At 56.1% G+C, this 22,413-nt stretch overlaps 2 protein-coding genes across 6 annotated transcripts in view; one reads left to right on the top strand and one right to left on the bottom strand.

The window, feature by feature from the left end:
- LRSAM1 (leucine rich repeat and sterile alpha motif containing 1) overlaps positions 1–17,571 on the top strand; it is a 38,986-nt gene extending 21,415 nt beyond the window's left edge. For 3 of the 5 annotated variants that reach the window (XM_058694052.1, XM_058694051.1, XM_058694054.1), the window contains 11 exons: positions 823–893; positions 3,920–4,019; positions 5,390–5,477; positions 6,448–6,522; positions 7,950–8,030; positions 9,552–9,647; positions 11,588–11,686; positions 12,333–12,464; positions 13,558–13,639; positions 15,717–15,865; positions 16,804–17,571. In XM_058694052.1, coding sequence (XP_058550035.1) covers positions 823–893; positions 3,920–4,019; positions 5,390–5,477; positions 6,448–6,522; positions 7,950–8,030; positions 9,552–9,647; positions 11,588–11,686; positions 12,333–12,464; positions 13,558–13,639; positions 15,717–15,865; positions 16,804–16,929 — 1,099 coding nt within the window. In that variant the 3' untranslated portion in view covers positions 16,930–17,571. Of the gene's footprint in view, positions 1–822; positions 894–3,919; positions 4,020–5,389; positions 5,478–6,447; positions 6,523–7,949; positions 8,031–9,551; positions 9,648–11,587; positions 11,687–12,332; positions 12,465–13,557; positions 13,640–15,043; positions 15,145–15,716; positions 15,866–16,803 lie in introns of those variants that run through there. The other 2 variants (XR_009251396.1, XM_058694053.1) reach the window with 2 other exon arrangements.
- A 1,675-nt stretch (positions 17,572–19,246) lies between these two features.
- NIBAN2 (niban apoptosis regulator 2) overlaps positions 19,247–22,413 on the bottom strand; it is a 53,737-nt gene continuing 50,570 nt past the window's right edge. Inside the window, exons 11-14 of the mRNA XM_058694050.1 lie at positions 22,242–22,358; positions 21,991–22,098; positions 21,739–21,850; positions 19,247–21,319 (exon numbers count right to left, since the gene is read on the bottom strand). Coding sequence (XP_058550033.1) covers positions 20,736–21,319; positions 21,739–21,850; positions 21,991–22,098; positions 22,242–22,358 — 921 coding nt within the window. The 3' untranslated portion in view covers positions 19,247–20,735. The remainder of the gene's footprint in view (positions 21,320–21,738; positions 21,851–21,990; positions 22,099–22,241; positions 22,359–22,413) is intronic.

Genomic DNA, 22,413 nt, shown 5'->3' with positions numbered 1-22,413 from the left:
CAAGGTGATTACATGCTTCTTCCAACAAAATGCGACCCAACAGAGACTTTAGAAGATGTTCCCTCCAGGCCACCATTCCTAGTTTACTCTGGGGGAACGATGTACACACATGCAACGTGCATGTACGTCCATACATTTTCATTTCTGTTTACTAGATCGTGGATGGATTTCAATGCCAAAAACCTTATTTGTAATAGCTGTAGAATATTCTGCAATATGACTAAATCCTAATGTAATTAGTCCTCTGTGGACATTTAAGTTTCCAGTTTTTCATAATTATAAGCAGTCTTAGAGTGAACATCTCCTAAATATCCCCCTATGCATTTATGTGAATATTTTTGTAGGAAATATTCAAAGGACTTCTTGGTAGGTCTTGCCAGATTACCTTCCAGAAGATATTTTGCCAGTTTATACTCCTCTCAGCAGGACATGAATGTGCCCTTTTTACCACCTTCGCTGCTGCTGCTGGTGGTGGGTGGTCCTCAGTTTTCCTAATCTCCCAATCTGGTAGGTGAAAAGATCTTTATCAGGTATCTCTTTCCATATGTTTATTGGTCCCCTGCATTTAAGCATCTGTGAAGTGGCCGCCTGTGTCCTTTGCCCACTTTTCCAAGGGAATGTTGAGCTTTTTATGCAAGGTACTCTGTGTACAAGGCTGGAGGTAACTGGGTTCCCCTGGAAGTGCGAGATGTCAACAGGAGCATGCCTAGGCTGGCACATCGAAGAGGACTTCCCGGAGAAGGTGGCGTTCATCTGCCGGGATTCCCTGTTGAAAATGTTACATCTGCTGAACAAAAATGGATGGAGTTTTTTTGTTTCTAGGATAAGGATGGAACAGTTGATGTCCATCACTCAAGAGGAGACCGAGAACCTGCGGAGGCGTGAGATTGCCTGTGAGTCTCGGGTGGGAGGTACGGGGTCCTGGGAGCAGGGCTTGTCTGACTGGGGGCAGAGGGTGGACTGCCTTCTCTCTGTACGTACGGCAGGCACTGAGTGTGTGTCCTTGAGGGAGGCTGCAAAGTCCAGACCTGGAGCGTGGGCCCTGGTGTCAGGCCGACGCAGGAACAAGCCTGTGACCTCAGGGGCACTACTGGTCCCTAACTGTTCTGAGCCTCTGTGTTCTTCCCTTTAACTGGGGAGGATGACTGTTACCGCCCCCTAGTGTCCTTCTGAAGGTCAGATGAGCTAATACCTGGCACTAAGTGAACATCCCACTGAGGCTGTAGGGTTTCTGTTGTCAAGAGCTGTGGTCGGCCCCACTTGGGCTCCTGGGAGCTGCCCGTCCTGCCATTCCCAGGAGGTGGTCTGGGGCACCACACTGTCCATACTTAATGAGGGGGGGCTTCCGGTCTGATCCTGAGAGCTCAAAGGACCAAGCCACGTGCCAGGAGTCAGTTCCTCCTTTTTTAAAATGACTCTCTTTGGACGGCGCCATCCGAGCCTGGATGCTAGAGCGGAATGCTGCACACAGGCCCTGCGCCGGCCACTGTCCACACACCACCTCCCCTCACTACCTCCTGCTGGGGTGTCCTTAACGTCCCTGTTGTAAATTATCCACCACTTAGAAAAAAGAAAACTTGTGTTTGCATCTCCAGAAGATATTTGTCAGTAAATAGATTGGGAATAGTATCGGTGTTGGGAACTTTTGTTTTCACCTTTCAAACTTCCCTCCCTGTTGCTTAGCTTCTTATAAATGAGCATTTTTGTTGTTAAGTGTTTATTTTTAAGAAAGAGAACATGAGGGGGGGGGGCGGGGCAGAGAGACAACACCCAGAATCGGAAGCAGGCTCCCATCTGTCAGCACAGAGCCCAATGGGGCTCAAACTCAACGAACCCTGAGATCATGACTTGAACTAAAGTCAGATGCTCAACGGACTGAGCCACCCAGGCACCCTAAGCATGTAGTTTTTTTAAGTTTATTTATTTATTTAGAGAGCATACACACAGGGGAGGGACAGAGAAAGAGAGAGAGAGAGAATCCCAAGCAGGCTCCGTCCACACTGTCAGTGCAGAGCCCAACACAGGGCTCTGTCCCACAAACTGACATCATGACTTGAGCTGAAATCAAGAGTTGGACGCTTAACCACTGAGCTACCCAGGCGCCCTGAAAATGAGCATGTGTTTTTCTAATGAAAGAATTTCGGTAAAAATAACAAAAAGGCAAGAAAAGGTAATAACCAGAGTAGTTGAGGACATATGTAGTATCAGGCTGCCCTGTGCACTGCCAAAGGGGATGTGAATCAGCAGCATGTTTCTGGAAGGCAGAAAGGGACATGCCTATTTATTCACGGCCTTAAAACTGTACTCTTAAAAATTATTTTTGGGAAATAATCAAATCAGACTGCACAAGGATGTTTGAGCAAGGACGTTTATCATTTAATAATGGCAAAAAGAGTCCAAATGCCCCCAGATAGAAGATCACCTAACTAAACTTTTGTGATCCAGGCACCGCCGTCCCCTGCAGCCGAAACCTCACGCTGCCTCGTGGACATGGGGAAGTGGTGACAGGCCATGAGAAGTGGTTGTGTTTAGGGTTGTGACATTTGAAAATTTTTTATTGTAGTAAAATATGTAACATAATGTCTGCCGTTTTAACCACTTTTAATTGTCCAAGTCTGTGGCACGAAGTACATTCATGTTGTTACGCAGCCATCTCCAGAACCTTCCCAAACTGGAATTCTGTCCCTGTTAAACACTCCTCTCCATCCCCCTCCCCCAGCTCCTGTACAACGCCCCATTCCACTTTGTCTGAATTTGATGACTCTAGATACCCCCACATAAGTGGAGTCCTCCAGCATTTGTCGTTTTGCGACTCCCTTCTTTCACTCAGCATAACGTCCTCGAGGTTCATCCATGTTGTAGCAGGTATCAATTTCCCTCCTTTTTAAGGCTGCGAACAATATTCCATTGTGTGGGGGCACCTGGGTGGCTCAGTCGGTTGAACATCTGACTTTATTTAAGTGTTTGTTTTTGAGAGACAGCACAAGTCAGGGAGAGGTGGGGGAGGGACAGAGAAAGAGGGAAACAGAGGATCTGAAGTAAACTCTGGACTGACAGCAGAGAGCCTGACACAGGGCTCAACCGTGAGATCATGACCTGAACCAAAGTTAGACTCTTAACCATCTGAGCCACCCAGGAGCCCCTGAGCATCTGACTCTTAATTTCGGCTCAGGTCATGATCTCCTGTTTCATGGGTTCGAACCCCACGTTGGGCTCTATGCTGACAGCACATAGCCTGCTTAGGCCGGACCCCCTCGCCCCCTCCCTCGCCCCCTCCCTCGCATGCGTGCTCTCTCAAAGTTAAAAAATATCCCACTGTGTGTATATACCACATTTTATCAGTGGACACTTGGCTTTCTTCCACCTTTTGGCCATTGTGAATAACAGTGCTACGAACATGAGTGTACGAGTGTTCACTTCTCTGCTTTCAATTCTTTCATCTTAATTTTTTAAAAATCCATAAATATGCATTAAAAATTGGAAGGGTTTGGGGCGCCTGGGTGGCTCAGTCGGTTAAGCGGCCGACACGGTCCGCGAGTTCAAGCCCCGCGTCGGGCTCTGTGCTGACAGCTCAGAGCCTGGAGCCCGTTTCAGATTCTGTGTCTCCCTCTCTCTCTGCCCCTCCCCTGTTCATGCTCTGTCTCTCTCTGTCTCAAAAATAAATAAATATTTAAAAAAAAAAATTGGAAGGGTATGTATCAAAATTAATATCTTTGGGTGATAGATGATAGAAGATCTTGTGTGTGTGCTGTTCAGTGTTTTACAATTAGCCTTTCAAGCGTAAGTTACTTGCATCGTTTAAAAAAGTGGGGTTTTTTTAAGGATAAGTATGAGGTGGGTGATGAGCAAACCCTCCAAGGCCCCCCCAGGAGCGGTGCCCTTTTCTCAGCCCACCCCCCACCCCCCCGTGTTTCCTCAGCCGCCATGCAGCAGATGCTGACTGAGAGCTGTACAAACCGGCTCATCCAGGTGGCCTACGAGTCCCAGAGGCAGAACTTGGTCCAGCAGGCCTGTTCCAGGTAAGGTAAGGAGAGGCTTCCTGAGTTGGGGTGCTGACTCAGGACCCAGGATCATGGGGTGAGAGCTGGGCTCTGAAATTCCCGCCTCAGCCTCAGCCATACTGTCGGGGGCAGGCGGTGACTGGTCTTTGTGGTTTTTCCAGCTGGACCCCATGGTTGTGTCAGGCCATGGTAAAGTGACAGCGCTCACCCCCGATTCTCCCGCACTTTCGGTGAGCCAGGCGTTCCCGCCATGTGGTGTGTGTTAGCTTATTGAATCTACGAGGGACCGTGTTGTTACTAGCCCCGTTTTGTCACAACAGCTGAGGCTCAGAGAGACGGTGTGACGCACCCAAGGGAATCTAGCAAGTGGCAGAGCCAGGGTTCAAACCCAGGCAGAGTGGGGGTGTGATCGAGCGTCCGTGTGGGTTGGGAGCAGGGTGTCCTGGAGGGGATGCTAATGGAGTCGCTTTCACACTGGTGGCAGCTTGGGGTCCGGCTGACCAAGTTTACCACATCTCTGTGGGTTTGTCTGTTGAAGGAGCCACATGTGCCGGCACAGCCAGGGGAGCAAAGCTGTTGGGGCTCAGGAGACAGGCCAGGAGCACAGACTGCCTTGTGTTCCCCTGCCCCCTCGCCCCACCTTCCCCTGTGTCCTCACAGAGGTGAGGTGTGGAGCATGTCTCCCTCCTTTCTTGGTGGTAGCACATCACACTTAGGAGCGGGGTGGACAGACTCGCATTCAGGCCCCATTTCTTCTGTCCGTAACCGTGAAGTGCTGGGCCAGTTAGTTTCTCTCTGAGCCTCAGTTTTCTTATCAGAAAAACAGGGATAAGTCACAGTACCTACCTCTGGAGTTGTTGGAGGATTGAAATAAACTCAAAACCAACATTATGCCCAAGTATGGACATACGTGAGGATGCAGGGTTTGAATTTTTGTGCCCAAAGCACTCTACTTGTTCTAAGGGGAGATTCACGACCAGGGCGAGAAATGCTGGGGGCCCAAGGTGGGACGTGGTTGTTTTGACCCAGCAGGAGAGCTTTCTCATGGCCCGAGTGGCTCAACTAGGAGATCAGGAGCTCCATGCTGGTGGTGATATGGCAGAGGCCAGGCCACCACTTCAAAGGGCATTGTAGAGGGGATTCTGATGGAGGGGTGGATGAACGGACCCGGAGATGGTCTCTCCCAAGTTCCAAGACACACGGACTCCCATCACCTTCCCTCTAGGGCCACGGGGTTCAGACCAACTCTGTCTGTGCCCCGCCCGGAGTGTAGCCCCCCCGTGGGTCCTTCTTGAGTATTTTTGAATGAGTAAATGGCTTGTCTTGATCTCCGAGGTCCTTGGCAGAAAATGTTCAGAGAGTGAATTAATTTGTTGTCTTTCTGGCAGCATGGCTGAAATGGATGAGCGATTCCAGCAGATACTGTCATGGCAGCAGATGGATCAGAACAAAGCCATCAGCCAGATCCTGCAGGAGGTGAGCCCTTGCCTAGGGTGTGAGGGTGGGGGGCCCAGTGCGCGAGTGGGGGCAGGGGTACAAGGGCGTGAGGGCGGGGGCTCAAGGTGGGCACAGGGAGGGGTGCCTGGAGGGCTCGGTTGGTTAAGCTTCCGACCTTGGTTCAGGTCATGAACTCGCGGTTCGTGAGTTTGAGCCCAGCGTCAGGCTCTGTGCTGATAGCCCAGAACCTGGAGCCTGCTTCCGATTCTGTGTCTCCCTTTCTCTCTGCCCTTCCCTGGCTCATGTGCACACGTGCGCTCACTCACGCTCGTGCTCTCTCTCTGTCAAAAATAAGTAAACTTTAAAAAAAAAAAAAAAGGGGGGGGGTGGGCACAGGGAGTCTGGGGCAGAGCATCAGAAATCTACATGGAGCCCTGTCCTTAGCTTGTTAAGACCCAGGTGTTTAGTCCATTTAGAAATGTACAGACTCAGGAAGAGGGGGGCAGAGAAAGGGAGAGGGTGGTGGCTTTCTGATCATGGAGATCTAGAGAAGCATTCCCCATTTCCCTGGCAGGCACCCACTCCCCGTGCTGTGTGGCTCCATCGTAAGGACCCCTCAGGGGCAGGATGTGGTGAACGTGCCGTGGGGGCGGAGCCCACAAGAGAGCACTGAGGCGCCTTGACTTCTTCCAGACTGCACGCTTGCATCTGCTCCCTCACCTTCCTCATCAGTGAAATGGGGCAGTAAAAAGCCCCCACCTCACTGGTTGTGGGAAGTCCGTGTATGATGCAGGAGCAGCACTGAGTGTAGCATCTGGCATTGATAAGCCTTTCATAAGTATTGTCTCTGAAATGCGAACAAGTGAGCTGAAAAGTCACGTGCTGGCTAGCAGGCAGAGTAGTCCTACGTTAAAGTGTTTTTGAGCAGGTTTTGAGCCTTCCCCTGGCATGAGCCACTGGGAAAGCGAGGCCGCCAAGTACCTGCTGAGCAGCCCCTGCTGTCTTGCAGAGTGCCATGCAGAAGGCTGCGTTTGAGGCTCTGCAGGTGAAGAAGGACCTCATGCACCGGCAGATCAGGAAGCAGGTGGGTGCTGTGGGCGGTGACCCCGCCGTCCCCTTCCTGCGTGCTTTCCTGGACGGCATAGGTGCCTCTTTCCCGTGCTGGCTCAGCGAGTGGACTTCCCCAGATGTGACCGGTTCCTTTCCCACGATGCCCTGGGCAGACGGGAAGGGTAGTGCCCGACTGCGGCCTGGAGCCCCTGGGCAGCCTCTGTACCCACCACACTCCAGGCAGGACCTCCTTGCTGGGGAAATGCAGTTGGCTCCACCCCGGCCACCTCTGTCAGCTCAGGTGGAGAAGCTGGAGGGTGGATGGGGTGTCCCACTGGGGCAGACGGGGGTCCCGATGTCCCCAAGGGCGGATGTGCTGAGGTCCCAGCTCTGCCGGCAACCTGCAGGCTCTGCTGGACCCTCTGGGCTTTCTGGAGGGTGAGGCAGACCATGGGCACGCAGGCTGGAGACGGAGTCGGCTTTCAGGTCTCAGGAGTGGTCATCACATCCTACTTGGCACACTTTGAATTGTACATTTTTGCATGTGTATTTTTTTCTTTTTATCTTTTCGGTTTTGGCCAAAACCAACTTCTCTTTTTATTTCCCTCTTTAATTTCAACCCCACCTTGCCGGACATGAAGCTCATTCCTCTGACCTGGGGTTGGTTGGGGCCATAGGAACTTAGGGGCAAGAACCATAGGGGTCCCAGGCTTAGGGCAGAGGAGTCGCTGGCTATGGGGTCTGACCCCCAGACATCCTCACTGTGGGTGATTCTGACCCACCAGGCCACCTGTTCCCCTTCAGACCCTGAGCAGGGACGTCCCCGAGAAAGGGCTCACTTACTGACCTGCTGTGTGTCCTTGAGCAAGTCACTTAACCTCACTGAGCCTCAATTTCCCCATCTATAAAATGGAGACCAGAATACCTCCTAATACCCAGAGGAGATTTGATGAAATGACACAGATACAGTACACAGCACAGGCCTCGCACACAGAATGCTCCGTAAGCATCAGCCACTACCATTAATGGTATTACAATATTACACAGTCCCCTCCGTTACCCTCTGCTCTCCTCTGTGATGGCAGTTACAGGAAGCGAGAGCGTCAGATGCGTACAGCACTCAGGACTTGTGTCTGGTCTGCATTCTGGCCTGAACCTTAAAGGAAGGCCCATCTCCATTTCATAAGCTCTTGGCACCCTCTGTGGTCCAGGCCCAATGATCAGCTCCTGAACAACAGTTCACCAGGACAGGCCCGTCTGTGTCCCATAAGCGCTCGGGCCCCTGGAATAGCTGATTATTTTAAACTCCCACTGAGAGTTTTCCCAAGGCACCTAAGTCCCTTCATTACTGAGCCCCTCGAAAGGTTTCTTAGACCCCACTTGGCCTTCAGAGAGCAGCACAGACTTGAACCTTGGTTAATGTGAATTAAAAAAAAAAACCCTGTCTCGTCTTCTGTTTAGATTAAGTTAATAGAAACTGAGTTATTGCAGCTGACACAGCTGGAGGTAAAGAGGAAGTCCCTGGACACAGAGGCATTGCAGGTACGTAGGGTTCCCTGGCCTGTCCCTCCCGCCCCAGAGGAAATCCCCACCCGGGCCCCCCATGCCTCCCTCCCAGCAGCTGCTCCCCAACAGGCAGTTGGTCTCCTCCGTGACTGTGATGGGAGCACAGCCTGGGGGCTGAGCTCAGCACAGGCCAAGGTTAGGGTCAGGTCCGCCTATTGCTCAGCAGGAGGGTCAGAGGAAAGAGGGTTTCATTGCCAAGGCTCACCCAGACCCATTTCCATCTCTTTGTTTTGAAGGAGGGTCACTGCTGAGCTCCCTGTCTCTCTAAGCCATGCTTCTAGGGTGCTGGTTCAACTCCTGGGCTTGACATCCTCTGGGGAAGGAGCTTTCTTGGTGTCCCAAGGATGTCTGGAGGAAAGCGCCCAACTGTTAGTGTGTCACTCCCTGCAGGTGGCTTCTCTGGGAGCCTGGGCTCAGTGTCCTGCTTGTATAGTGTGGAGGCAGCAGGGACTGGCAGGTGGCGTCCTGGACTGTGTGTTCGGGACCTGGGCCTTCTCCCAGTGTAGTCCCGCTTTGTGATCTGGGCAGGCAGGGGAAGAAGGCTGGACTCTGCCCTTCTCTGACCCCTTTCTGCCCAAAGGGGATTGATTAATGGGGTGTGAGGATCTGTGCCCACACCAGGCTTCTGAGCAGAGCCACCTGTCTGTCCCTTTGTCTGTCCTCAGCAGACAAGTCTTAAATTGTCCCCTGGCTTCTCGACTCAGTAAAAGCGTGCTAAGGTCTATAGTCCTGGTCTGCGGGCTGCCACAGGTGTGCCGTGTGACCTTAGGTCACTTCCCCTCTTGGGCCTTCGTTTCTCCCCTCCGTAAAATGAAATAATCTTCAGGCCCAGCCTGCGTCACAGGGCCACCCCACGGGGGTGAGCTCGCCAACGCAAGGCCCTTTGGGAGCCTTGCTGTGGCCCTCAGAGAGGAGGGGGTTGGGGTAGCTCTCAGAGAAGACACAGCCACCGTACTTGGCAGGTACCCATGTCTCCTGGCCGTTCGAGCTTGTGGGGCTCCCATCTGGGGGGGGCCTCCATGGGTTTCCAAGAGTAAGAAACAAGTGGAACACAGACGCAGGCGAGGGCTTCACTCCGGTTTGCATGTGTCTCCATCTGTGTGAGAGCCTTCCAGACTCCTACGGGGATACACCGCAACCTGCCCTGCTTGTGCTTCTGCCCACATGCCCTGCCTGTAGTCCGTGAGACTGCAGCCACACACCTGTGGCTTATCATTTCCTTTGTTTGATGTTTCTTACCATTCCACTGTCGTCAGTCACTAGATCCCATGCCTGGCCTGACCCCCCACGGGGAGAAGATGGGGAGGGGATGCCCAGACAGAGGGGCCCTTTGGCTGTGTCCCCCCAGCGCCCAACCTAATTGAGTTGGGCCCACTGTGGGGTCCCTGCTGCTAGGCTTGGAAAAGGCAGGGAGGGGTGGGACTTGCCACTCCCTGGGGACTCTGGGCGCCAGAGCTATGCACTTCCAGCGGCACTGGGCCTGCTCTTGTGTTGCAGGAGATGATCTCAGAGCAGCGCTGGGCCCTGAGCTCCCTGCTCCAGCAGCTGCTCAAGGAGAAGACGCAGCGGGAGGAAGAGCTCCGGGAAATCCTGGTGCGCTCGGCTTCTGCGTCCCGGTCGCACATGGGTTCGCTTTCCCTAAACACACTTGCCATTCTTAGAAGCGCTTTTGTTCAAGTAATAGTGGCTCATCAGAGAAAAAATGGAACGTACAGAGGAAAAGAATCTCCCTCCCGAGAGTTCTCGAATGCTAACATTTGGATGTGTGTTTTCTAAACACTGTGATGCAGCTTTATCCAAGCTGTGTGTGGATGTTCTGTGTAAGCCTCAGATGGAGCACATCCCTTTAGAACTAGCTTCTCTGCGTCCGTTCTCTTCGTGTCTCTGAAATGTCCTCTGCGCTCTCCCAGGCTGCGTTTGGATGGGCCATCGTAGCCTCTTGCCCAGAATTCACGCTACTTTCCAGTTTTTCACTTTTCTGAGCAGTGCTGTCTTTGTAGCTAAGTATTGACAATGGCCGTGAGTATTCATTCAAGGCAGATGCCCAGGAGAGGACTTTCTGTGTCCAGGGCAGGCTGTTTAATAGGCTTTTGACAGGAGATACCCAGCTGTCCCCTGTACCCAAATGGGTTTCAGGCTGGCACATTGTCAGAGTGGCAGAGCCCCATTTAGGGGTGGCAAGTTGGGGTCATTTTCACCAGACCCTGTGGGCATCTCAGTGGTGGAGACGGAGGCCAGGCCCGCCAGCTGGGGCTCAGAGACTCAGTCACTCCTATGGTGTCCTCGCTGCTCCAGACATCCTCTGAGCTCCTGTGGGCAGAGCCCCTGCAGAGTGCAGGGAAGAGGGAGACCAGCTTCCACAGCCCCCCACCAGCCCTTGTGATGTGCTGAGGCCAGTCAGAAGCTGCCTGTTCCTCACCATCCCCTACTGCCATGGCCTGCAAGTTGCATTAACGTGCGAACAGCGCGTCAGCCTCATGCAGCAGCTGCCATGTGCTCTGGTCCTGTGCTCCTGCCCTCGAGGGGCCTCAGAGGACTCCCCATCCAGGGAAGGAAGAACCACCTCAGCAGATGGTGACTGTCAGGGTCATGGGCTCCAGAAGAGTGCTGTGGCTGCAGCCCAGGGAGGGTAGGGACCAGCAGAGGGGAGCAGCTCCACAAGGTCTGGGAGGGACCACCAAAGGACAGCCAGGTGCCCCCAGGGGATGGGGGAAATGCCTGTGTTGAAGTCCTGCAGCCCACATCTTATTTGGCCCCCACCGTGTGGCCACAGTCCTGGCTCCTGGCTGGCTTGCTCAGAGTACAAGTCTTAAGGCAAAACAGACTTGGGTCCAAGTCCTGGCCCTGACCACGGGCAGCTTTTACCTGAGCAGGTTCCTGGTCACTCTGAACCTCCCTTTCCTCACCTGTGCAGTTGCACCCCCCCCCCCCAGAGCTGTGCAAATTAAGGAAAATGGCATCTCGGTGCATAGTGGGGTCTGGCACGCAGCACTCTGAAAACATTCGCTGCTGCTGTTGCTGTTAGTATCCTTTGTTCACAGCCCTGGCCCCAGTGCCTAGAACCATGGGTGGTCTAGAACAATACTCGGTGACTGCTTGTTCATGGAGGAATGAAGGAACCTGTTTCAGTACCTTGTCTAATTCTTTAGCTTTGTCAGAAGGGTGAAGCCCACTCTAGAAGCTCATATTGTCCTTAGACTCCTATTTGTCTCCCTGCCTGTCACAAGCTCCTGAGCCCAAGTAGGGGGCCTGCAGAGCGTGGTGCCAGGTGTCTGCAGCCCAGATTCAGGCCCCGCCCCCAGATGGTCCCTGGCTGAGGTTGCTCACAGCAGAAACTGGGGTAGAGGGACTTCCTGCCTTTCCCGTTCAGTAGTTTAAACAATGAGGCCATGGTGGCTGGGAACATCGCTTGTAAATTACCAAACACCGCCCCACTCCCTGCACCTGCCCAGAGCATCATTTACAGTTGCCATGGTCATTATACTTTTTATTTACTGATTTATAGCTGATGGTACTTGTTTTGTCCCTGGCAGACAGAGTTAGAAGCCAAAAGTGAAACCAGGCAGGAAAATTACTGGCTGATTCAGTATCAACGGCTTTTGAACCAGAAACCCTTGTCCTTGAAGCTGCAGGTAAGGGCCGCTGGCACCCACCCTTCCCGAGAGACCTCCTGTGCCTTGGTGATATCTGGCTTCTTGATCTTTCTAGTTTATTTCTGTTCATATTTCTGGGGACAAGTGTGCTAAGCCCTGGAGGGACAGAAAAGAGAGGACGGGTGCATTCATCTGGTCAGAGGCCAACACAGCTGGGCCACAAGAGCTGCCTACAGACACTTGCCGTGGGTGGGATGGATATGCCCCCCAACACACACACCCTGGTTTTTGTCTTGCCTTTCGATAAAATTTAATGGAGTCGTTCTATACGTACAATTTTGGCAAATTGCTTTTTTCTCTTAACAATAATGGGCAGTTCGCCAGGTGTATACCTAATAGATCATCTCAGTGTTTCTAGACAACTGCATGGCATTTAGTATCTGGATGAACCCTCATAATTTTAAACAGCCCCCTCTTGATAGGTACTTGATTGCTCACCATGTTCCCATTTCCAGATAGAGTGGCAGTGAGCTTCCTAGTGCCTTTATCTCTACTTCCATATGCATTTTGGTAGGAAAGATACCAAGGAAACCCATCCTAAGTACATCTGGAGCCTTTGTTTGCCATTGTAAGTAACGAGGTCTCGTTTGCCTGCGCTCAGCTTCCCCGTGGGTCTGTCCTGCAGGAAGAAGGCATGGAACGCCAGCTGGCGGCCCTCCTGGTGGATCTGTCGGCCGAACACTACCTGCCCATCTTTGCCCACCACCGCATCTCCCTGGAGACTCTGAGCCGGATGAGCCCTGGGGACCTGGCCAAGGTGGGAAGCAGCAGCCCCTCAGGGGAGGTTGAGGGGTGAACCGGGCCGCTGTCCGATCCGCCGAGAGTCGACTTACTCTGGTGGGGTTCTTGGTGAGGTCTGCCGTTACCCAGTGGTCCAGGGTCCGCTTGCTTCCAGGTGGCCCCCTGCGTGTGCCCTGCACGCCATCTGCCTAAGAAAATCCAGGGATGTGAGTTCTGACCCCGGGCTGCCCCACCCGCTCAGATTGGACCTTCACGTTGTGGGCCCAAGACAAGTCCTTGGAGGTCTGCTCCAGCCCTGGCCCACGCCGTGGTGTTGCGACGTGGCATGGCAGCACTTCCCGAACCTGCTTGCTTCTGGGTAGAGCTGAGCACCTTGCGTTGCTTCATTTACTCTTCACATGACGACTCGCCAAATAATGACGGCCCATATCTCTAGCGCTTGCCTGCGCCGGGTGCTATTCTAAGTGCTTCTCGAGTGCTAGCACCTTGAACCCTCCCAACAACCCACGCAGAAGGGTATTCTCGTCCCTGTCATTTTTCAGATGAGGAAGCTGAGACACAGCAAGGTGGTAACTTGCCCAAGGTCACACAGCGGAGCCAGGACTCGAGCATGAGTGGTCTGGTGCCAGAGTCCATGCCGTTTACCACTCTGCTGCTGTGTCGCCTGTCCCTTGGCCCAGAAACCGAGGCTCTGGAGGGCTGCACGGGGACTCTGCCGCCCAAGGGACCGTGTGGTTCCAGCGCTCGGCCTCGGCGGGAACCACCTGGCCCTTCCTGTGAACTCTGATCCTGGGTCCTGTCTTACTGGTTGTCGTGGGGTTGACATGCGGTCATGCAGGTGAAGGAGTCCCTTCCTCGGCGCAGGGGAAGCACGTGCTAAACCGTAGCTGTTACTAGTGTCAGTTTCCTTTGGGGCCTCCGTTTCTCTCCCTGCCACCTGGTCATCATAGCTGTGGTGCTGCACTGCCTCATGTTGACCCTGGGGCCCAGGCCTCCATGTGTCCAGCGGAAGGTGCCAGAAGCCATGAGGCAGTCCTGATGGCTCTGTACTGTGTAGTGAGCTCTCGCGCAGCCCAGGCCATAACTTGCTTTTCCTTGAACTGGCTCAGGTGGGCGTCTCGGAAGCCGGCCTGCAGCAAGAGATCCTGCGGAGAGTCCGGGAGCTGTTGGGTGCGGCCAGGATCCAGCCAGGTACCAACGCCAGGACACCTCCTGAGCAGAGGCCCCCACCTTACTTGTGGACTGTGGCTCGGGGCGTCCCCTCTTTACATTTCAGGACGAGAACTGAGGGCCGGTCCTAGCCCCTGCCAGTCCTTAAGATTCCCTCCCAAAGGAACAGGATTTACAAACGGGAAAAACGGGCCACAAAAATGGGGGAACAAAGAAGCTTCCTTGCAGAAGAGGCCCTCCTGGTTCCCTGTCCTAGAACCTTCCCTAAAGCTACTCTACAAACACAGGGAACCACACACCCAGATCCTTGGAGTAGAGGGAGAAACCAGCCCTAGCCAGTGCCTGACACTGTGCCTCGGGCAGGCCTGTGGTTGGACGTGGAACGAGGTTCGTGGTGACCTGTGAAAGGGGTAAAGGCAGGTCATAAAGCCACTCCAGCTGTGCCTGGAGGCCCGGATAAGATAGGTGCTGTGGCTGCCATAGGAGTAGATGGGCGTCGGGGATCTCCTGTGTCCGAGCATAATCCGGGTACGAGGCGTTTGTCAACCACTTTACAGGTACCGTGTCATGGCACCTCTGGCAGGTGGGTGCTGCTGTTCCTTTCATTTGAGAGATGAGGGAACTGAGGCAGAGAGGGGCTAATGTGTCTGCCGTAACCTCATACAGCTGGCGAGTGTATGTAAACCTCAGTACAGCTGAGCTTTACTGCCTCCCTTGAGAAGAGGCCGAGGGGCCTTGGCAAGGGAAGCGGGCCTGGCACAAGGATGAAGGCAGGGTCTGTTCAGGGGAGAGACTAAAGGTGGGGTGGCCAGACCAGATTGCAGGGGTGAGGCAGGAGCTCTGCTGCTGGCAGGGAGGAGGCCCTGGGTCCCCAGGTGTCTGGGCCAGTGGCAGCGCCATGATGTCCTCGGGCTCCAGCTCTCTAGCCAGTTTTATTCCAGAGACACCCAACCTAACCAAGTCCCTAAACTCACAGTCCTTTAATTAGACACCTTCCTCCCCTTGCAGATGTTTTCCAACCCTGATCCCTCCTGCTGTCAGACTGGAGGTCAGGTTAAGTTTGACATCAGGAGTTGGGGTCTCCTCATCCCACCCACCCTGCCAACAAAGATTCCCTTCACTCTGAGCCCCTCCCCTCCTGACACCTGCCTCCCACAGTCCCCCACCATCCCCAGGGCGGTTTCCTGACTGTGTCCACCTGCAGGGAAGGCTGGGTGGGATGGTTTCCTCTCAGCAGCAGAAGGGGCAGGAGACCTTCAGCCATTTTCCTAACATTCTCTTAGTGCTCCCAGAACTTGGTAGGTGTCCCACTACATATAAAAGAGCCCCTTGACGGTGATGGTTTGGGGGCGCCATGGTACCTTTAGAGAGCCTAGTGTTGTAACAGCCTTAAAAATATATAAAAACTTCTCCTTCAAACCATAGGGTAGATGGAAAAATGTGAGCCGTGATCAGGATGGGCGTCAGGGCTGCCGAAGACTCGGGGATGGGGTGCACTTTGCATGATATGAAAGAGACTGCATTTTGTAAGGGCTGATTCTGGTGTCCTGCCTGTTGGGACCCCGGTGGGAGATGCTGGCTCTAGGGCAGAGGAGGGGCAAGGGTGGAGGGGACAGCCTTGGAGGCTTCTCCTTCCTCTCCCTACTTCCTGGTGACCTGAGGGCAGCGGCCCATCCTGTCTCCTGGAGGAGGAGCTGAGAGCATTGCCCCATCCACTGCAGAGTCCCTAACCGAGAACTCCTACACCACGGCTCTACCACCAGATGGCCCTGTGGTCTTGGACAAGTGGCTGCCCTTCCCTGAAAGGGACAAGCCCTCTTGCAGGGTGGCCATGAAGGATCCGGGGAATGGTCAGGGGTCAGAGGCCCCAGATAACCAGCACTGTGGCCATCCCTGCCAGCCTCCCTGCACTCCTGCCTTACAGAGGAGGGAATGAGGCTCAGAAAAGAGTTAAGGGGGCCCTTACCCCTACCGTGAGATCAAAGTGCCCCTCCTGAGCTCACTGTCCACTCGTGGCAGGCAGAGCCAGGGGACCCCCTGTGGGGTTGGGGTCACTGGGCCATGACCCTGGCTCAGCCTATCCCTCTGGTCCTCACAGAGCCACTGAACCCACCCAAGGGTGAGGTCCCTGGGGCCATGGAGGTGCCCACCGCCCCCGAGGAGCTGCCTGAGTCCGTGAGCCCGTCTGCTCCCCCGGCAGAGCTGGAGGTGCCGACTTCAGAGTGTGTCGTGTGCCTGGAACAGGAGGTGAGTCTGGGGCAGCAGCCCCTCCCCCCACGCACCAGCCGGGCCGGCACCCATCCTGAGCCTTTCCAGACTCGTGTTCTTTCTAGACACTTTTTTTCATTGGTAGAATTAGAAACTTTGGGAAATCCAGGAAAGCAAAAAATACAGGAAATTACCGTGATCCTATGACCCAAATATGAGCATTTTCTGGGGTTTATTTTCTTTTTTTGAAAGAGGGGGCTTTTCCCCCCTACTTAAGAAAAATTTCCCATGTCCTTAAATATTCACAGCACAATTTTCTCTGAAGAGGCTTTTAAAAAGCTGTCTTTAAAAATCTATAACAAATTAATGCTTATTGTAAAAATTAACATAGTGTATAAATCCCCTCCCTCCGCCGTGCGATCCTACTTAAAAGAAGCAAGCATGTTATCTTGCTTCTGAATTACTCCAGAATTCTCCACGGTCTTTACAGACCAGGGAATGGCATGATGTGTAGGGAGGTGTTGGTGATAAATGGAACCAAACCCCTGCTTTTGGGCCCCATGTTTCTTCCTGCAAACCCTGCTGTACCAAATAGCCTTGAACGGAGTTGATTATTTCCTCAGGATAAATCCTAAAAAGAGGAAATGCCGAAGCAAAGCGCAAGCATGCTTACGAGGCTTCCGTTCCATGCTGTTGGGAGTAGTTTGTAGACCGAGGGGCTGATCAGGATACAAAAAGGCAACAATTAAGACAGCCTACGCGTCCAAGGGGCAGGGCTGGTGAGACGCCGTGTGGCCTCCCGTGTAGCTGTCGGAGGGCACGGAGGGTCCAGGATTGGTGGCGGGTGATGACCACCGTCACGTGGCGCTATCGGGTGGTATCAGGTGCTTCCGGTAAAGGACAGCGGGGCGGGGGGAGGTTGCCCAGCCTCCAGGAACAGGCCGGGCAGGACCCAGACGCTCCCGCTCCCTCCTCAGGCCCAGATGATCTTCCTCAATTGCGGCCACGTCTGCTGCTGCCAGCAGTGCTGCCAGCCACTGCGCACCTGCCCACTGTGCCGCCAGGAGATCGTGCAGCGCCTCCGCATCTACCACAGCGGCTGAGCCGCCACCTGCTCCGGACAGACCCGTGCAGCTCCCCTCTGCCCTGGGCCCTCGTCTCACAGCCTGGAGGTGCCCCCCGCCCTGCCCCTCCCCTCCACGCACACCGGGGCCGGAGGGCGGCGGAGCGTTCCAGACCCTGATGCGGCCGGTGTGAACGCTGTGGAGGAAGGGAGGACTCGCGGCCTGAGGACAGGGTCTAGGGTTTGGAGAAGCCTCCGTCTGAGCAAGAGACTGCGTGTCCTGGCCTCTGCGCTTGCCAGTCCTCTGTGCCGGTCCCCGCCCCTCCAGGAGCCCCGGGGTCCTCGGCAGGAGGGTCCTCTGCAGGGTAACTTGGACAGCGCCCTCCCTCGCGGTGGGTGCTGGGAGCGAAGGAGGGCCCCGACCCAGAAGTGGGGGAGGCCGGGGGTAGAGCTGGTGTGTGGTGTCGCCGTGGACCACTCTGGGCCGTCCTCAGGTTGTCCAGTGTAGGCCTTGTGCCACAAGTGACACTGGTCCCTCCTCGCCTCCCCCTCTGGGTCCCCCTGCTGTCCAGATGTGCACCTCCTAGCCACCCCTCCCCCACCCCACCCCATCTCACCTCACAGGCAGGCAACCAGCTTGCAGACCCAAAGCAGGAATGTCAATAAATCCCCCTCCAGCCTGCTCCTTCCGTGTCATCGCTGGGGCCCCCAGGAGCCCGGGGAGGGGAGGTGGCAAGGTCCGGGCTGGGGGCGGGTTTACCTCAGTCAGGCAAGAGGAGGCAGGAGGTACAGGCATTCTCAAATGCAAAGTTAAATAAAATTCCCCTCATTACAGGTGGACAGACAGACTGGGCTCAGAAGGGCACAGGGAGGGTCAGCCGGAGCAGGTTGGCGGGACAGCGGTGGGGGGCTGGGGGGAAGCAGGGGCATAAGAGAGTGGAGGCAGAGGCTGCTGAATGCCCAGTGCCTGGCAGCTGGGACGGGGCAGTGCTGGATCTGGAGCCTGCCAGAGGTTTGATTCCCAAACCCGTGCAGTTGTGCAAGTTGTTCATTGTACAATTTTAGAAGGAGCCATGTACCTGTACTTGCTGTAGAGCTGCACATTTATTGTGCATTTTCTGGTAGATGGTTTTGAACCGAGGACAGCTTTCTTTGAGCTAGAGGTGGGTCTGATTAGGGTACCTGGGCTCTGCCTCCAGCTACCCCTAACCCTGGCCGGCCTTCCAAGACTCCTTTCCCCATGCGTTAAGCGTGGGACACGATGGGGCCCAGATGCAGGCCAGTGGCCACCAGGGGGCACCCAGGTGCAATCCTGGAAGCCCTGAGGTGGCAGAGCCCTGTCTCCCCTAGGCCTCTGTTTCCCTGCCTCATTAGGTCCTGTGGACTGAAACAGGATAGGACGAAGCCCCCTGGGAGTTCTGTTTTCCAGGCAAGAGCTGGGGCCTCCTCCCATACCCTATCCCCTCCCACCCAGGACCTGGGGAGCTTTGGTGGCTCCCTCTGCCCCAGACTTGGCCTCACCTTGGCCAAGAGGGGAGACTGAGACCTGGGTGGGCAGGGCTACTTAGGGCACAGTGTTTTCCGAACCACCTGGACCCCTCACTAGGCCCTGGGAGAAAGGAATTTTAGGACCGCCCCCTCCTTTTATAGATGAGGAGCCTGAGGCTGAGTGTGGTGCCTTGCCAAGGACAACAGCAAGACTGCACTTGAATCTCTGGTCGCTGCCCCCATAGTCCCTGCTGTTTCTCACCCCAGCCCCATTGACCAGCCCTCAGCCACAGACCGCCGTGGACAGGCTGGCACCAGGGAAGCCAGGGGCTGTGTCCCGTGCTCCATAACCTCCACCAAGGGTTCACACCTTCCTGGGCTTCAGTTTACATGGTGGTGAAATGGTAATGAGGACACCCCCCTCCTGGAGTGGCTCTGGGGCTCCTGGTCCTGCACAGAAAGCGCACACACCACAGTAAGTGCTCGGTAAAGGCTGTGCAAAGAGTCTTGAGGACCAACATTGCTGTTTGGATCTGTGGATCCAGCTTGAGCCCAGGGGCCAACCCCCGCTGTGCACGCCCCAGGGCCACATGGCCTGCAAGCTGCTGCCATCCCCCTTGGCCTCACCATCGCCAGGGGCTACCCGAGGAGCACCCTGCACCGATCTGGCTCAGCCGAGCGATCTGGCTCAGCCGAGCTGCCGACAGGCCAGTCACCTACGTGCCCTGCACGCCTTCTCTCGGGGCCGGTTTCCTCTAAGATGGGGTAACACAGGCACTCGGACTGAGCCCAGAAAGCCAGGGTGCACTGCTGCTGTGGGACAGGCCCAGCCCCGGTCTCCTCCTGCTGGCACCACGCACACAGGCCACTGGCTTTAAATCATTTATTGATTAGTAAAGCTTAACCAGTTTGCATAATATTTTCAGTACAATATCTGGGAATGACGACTGAGAAAACCCCAAGGCACTAGAGGAGAGCATCTGAACACATGAACGAGATGGCAGAAGGTTAGTGAGGCACTGGAGAGTCCGGCTGGGGGGACCAAGGGGGCCCTGAACACCAGCCACCACCGTATGTCCCATGGGTCTGAAGCCCCTGCCCTAGGAAGGGGACGGAGGGTGCGGGGCGGAGGAGGGCGCTGGGGCGGACAGTAAGTCCTGGTCCCTGGGGACAGGGCTGCCAGGGTGGAGTTACCTCAGCTAGACCTTCACCCCCAGGAACAAGCCGCTGTGGAAGGAGCGCATCTGAGAAGGGAATTTTCAGGGTGAGGTGACTTGGAGGCAACAACAGCCAAGCCACAGCCTGACCCCAAATCCTCAGAGGGGCCACCGGCGGCGCCTGGGGGAGCTGTACTCGGCTCCCCTGGTGGACAATGTGTACCTTGGGGGTGGCCCACAGATGAATCTCCATCCCCACCCCGCAGACCCCGTCTCCGAGCACACGGCCACGCTCCCCTCCATCCCACCCGCAGCATGTGGCCGAGACAGGCAAGGGGGACAGAGGGACTCCGGGAGGCTGGCTGCCAATAGACAGGAGATAGGCTAAGTGCTGGGGGGGGGGGGGGGGGGGGGGGGGTGCAGAAGCCTACTCCACTTCCAGCAGCTTTCCCTCTGCTGCCTCAGCCTGCCTTGAAGACATTCCCAGCAATACTTCCCCACAGACCCTCTCTTCCCTCCCTTGAGACACTTCCTCTCCACAGACCAGCACATTCTGGGCCTTTCTCATTCCAATCCAAGCGGCCTCACCCCTCCTCCTCCATGAGGCATACCCCTCAACCCAGCAGCCCCAGCCTGGCTACAGCCGGAAGACCCCTCCTTGCACCTCCCCTCACCCAGAGCATGGAAAACAAGGCCCGTGTCCCCTCCCAAACTGGCCTCTCGGGGCCCAGCCTGGATTGAGGAGGACACTGGGGCCCCCAGTGCTCCCTGGTCCTGGTTCTGATAAAGCCCTTGGTGAGAAGGGAGAGAAGCCAGTGGCCAAGTAACACAACAAGCAACCACTCTACCTCCATCTTTCTGAGAAGGCTGGCAAGACCCGGGAGGGAAACCGAGGCCATAAAAGGCAGGAGAGGAGGACCCAGGGAATCAGTGATCACTGGGTACACCTCAGCTGTGCCCAGCTTCCAGCACAAGCAGGAAGCCCAAGATCATGCCACAGAAGAGAAAACAGGAGCAAAGTGTGACCAAACCCAATAAAGTGACTCAGGTGGGCCACCCCTGCCCAGCCCCAGAGGTGCCACAATGGCCCCACCGACCTCCACCCCAAGGCACAGACCCGGGGCTCCCCGCCTAGAGCCAAGCCTGCCTGTGCCTTTGGAGGGGGTGACCCATGTCCAGCAGAAGCTCAGGGGCGACCGGCCTAGAACTCAGTCTGTACCCCTGCGCTGTCCTCGGTGGTGGTGTGGATGGGGGGGCGGCCACCAGGGCTGGATACCTGCTCCCCAGTCTCCTGGTCACTAGGTTTGGGGGGCTCAAGGTCCGCAGCTTTTCCAGGAGAGGGTTGCCGAAGGGGCGAGGCTGGCGGCGAGGAGGCCTCAGGGGCTGCCACGGGCTGGGGGCTCTCTTGGGAGGGGGCCCCGTTGAGCAGAGGGCCAGCCGGCGGGGGGCTCTCAGCCCGCAGATCCCGGGCCAGCAGACCGCGCAGCTCGGTGACACTGTCCGGGGACGCAGGTGATAGTGGCTCCGAGCCAGCCTCAAAAGGCAGCCCTGCCTCCTCGTCCTGGACCACGGACACCACCTGCTTGGCACGCCGTCGCTTTTCCGAGAGCGGGGCTGCTTCCGGGATGCTGGGGCTGCCACTGTCCCCACCACTGCCACCATACTCCTCACCCCAGTCGATGGGTGCACCCTCCGCCAGCAGGTGCAAGTTGGGGTCACTATTGTGCATGACCATGCTGTCCCGGTACAGGTTGTGTTTCCTCTGCACAGCGGCCTCCTTCACAGCTGCGGAGCCCAAGAGGGGGGGTCGGGACATTTACCACGGGTTCCACGGCCGCCGCCACCACCACCACCCCCTACACTGCGCCCAAATATGACCCACGTCATCCCCTCCAGGCCTCCCGACAGCCAGACCTGGGGTCATGATTGGGAACTGCCCCCCCCACCCGGCCAGGCCTCACTGCTGGCGAGGAGTAGTGGTTACCGGGCTGGTAACCACCGTGGCAGCCTGTCCCTCGTCCCAAAGACCCGCGAGGACACTAAGGCCCAGAGAAGCAAGTCTACCCTCCTACGTCCCCACCGCGTGCCTGACCCAACCCCCGGGCCTGTCTCGCCATCCTTGCAGGAAGACCTCTCAGCAGCCCTGTCTACCGGCCCCTGGGCAGTGACGGTCCCCACCCGGCCCGGCGCCGGCCCTCCCGTACCCTGCAGGATGTCCTTCATCACCGTCTGCAACACCACCTCCTCGTACGTGTTCTCCACTAGGATGAACCTGGCAAAGTCCTCGAAGATCAGCTCCTGGAACCGGGGCAGCTCCTGCGGCGGCAGGGTGGGCAGGGACAGGGCGGGGGGTGGTCAGGCCCGCCCTGGGCTTGGGGACCGCGGAGGGGGCTGTGCGCGGGGGGCCGCGGCAGGTTTGGCTGGGGCGGGGGGGGGGGGGGGGGGGGGCGGCTCACCGACTTGCACGTGGGCGCCAGCTTCTTGAGCAGGAAGGGGATGGTGATCTGCAACAGCGCCTCCCGGAAGAATCGCTTCCGCACCGAGCTACTATCGTAGTCGTATTTCTGCCAGGACAGAGGGGCCAGGGGCGGGGTCGCTAGGTCTGACCTGAGCCTTGCCCTCCTCCTCCTCCTCCGTGGGGGCAGGGGTCCGTGGTGCCTCCCCCGGGGGCAGCCATCCTGGTACCGGCCCAGGGGCCCGGCCTCACCTTGAGCACGCGCTCCAGGATCCGCTGGATGGACTTGCACAGCTCCTCCTTGGTGGGACCCTTCCCCAGCTCCTGGTGCAGGAGGGTCTCGAAGGTGTACACGGCATTGTCCATTTGCTGCGGGGCACACCATGGGGTGCATCAAGGCCCCGGAAGGAGCACAGCCCCCTTC

Source organism: Neofelis nebulosa, chromosome 12 (assembly GCF_028018385.1).
Source record: "Neofelis nebulosa isolate mNeoNeb1 chromosome 12, mNeoNeb1.pri, whole genome shotgun sequence".
NCBI classification, from domain to species: domain Eukaryota; kingdom Metazoa; phylum Chordata; class Mammalia; order Carnivora; family Felidae; genus Neofelis; species Neofelis nebulosa.
The sequence above is the reverse complement of the archived record's forward strand: the minus strand, read 5'-3'. Positions and strand labels throughout refer to the sequence as shown.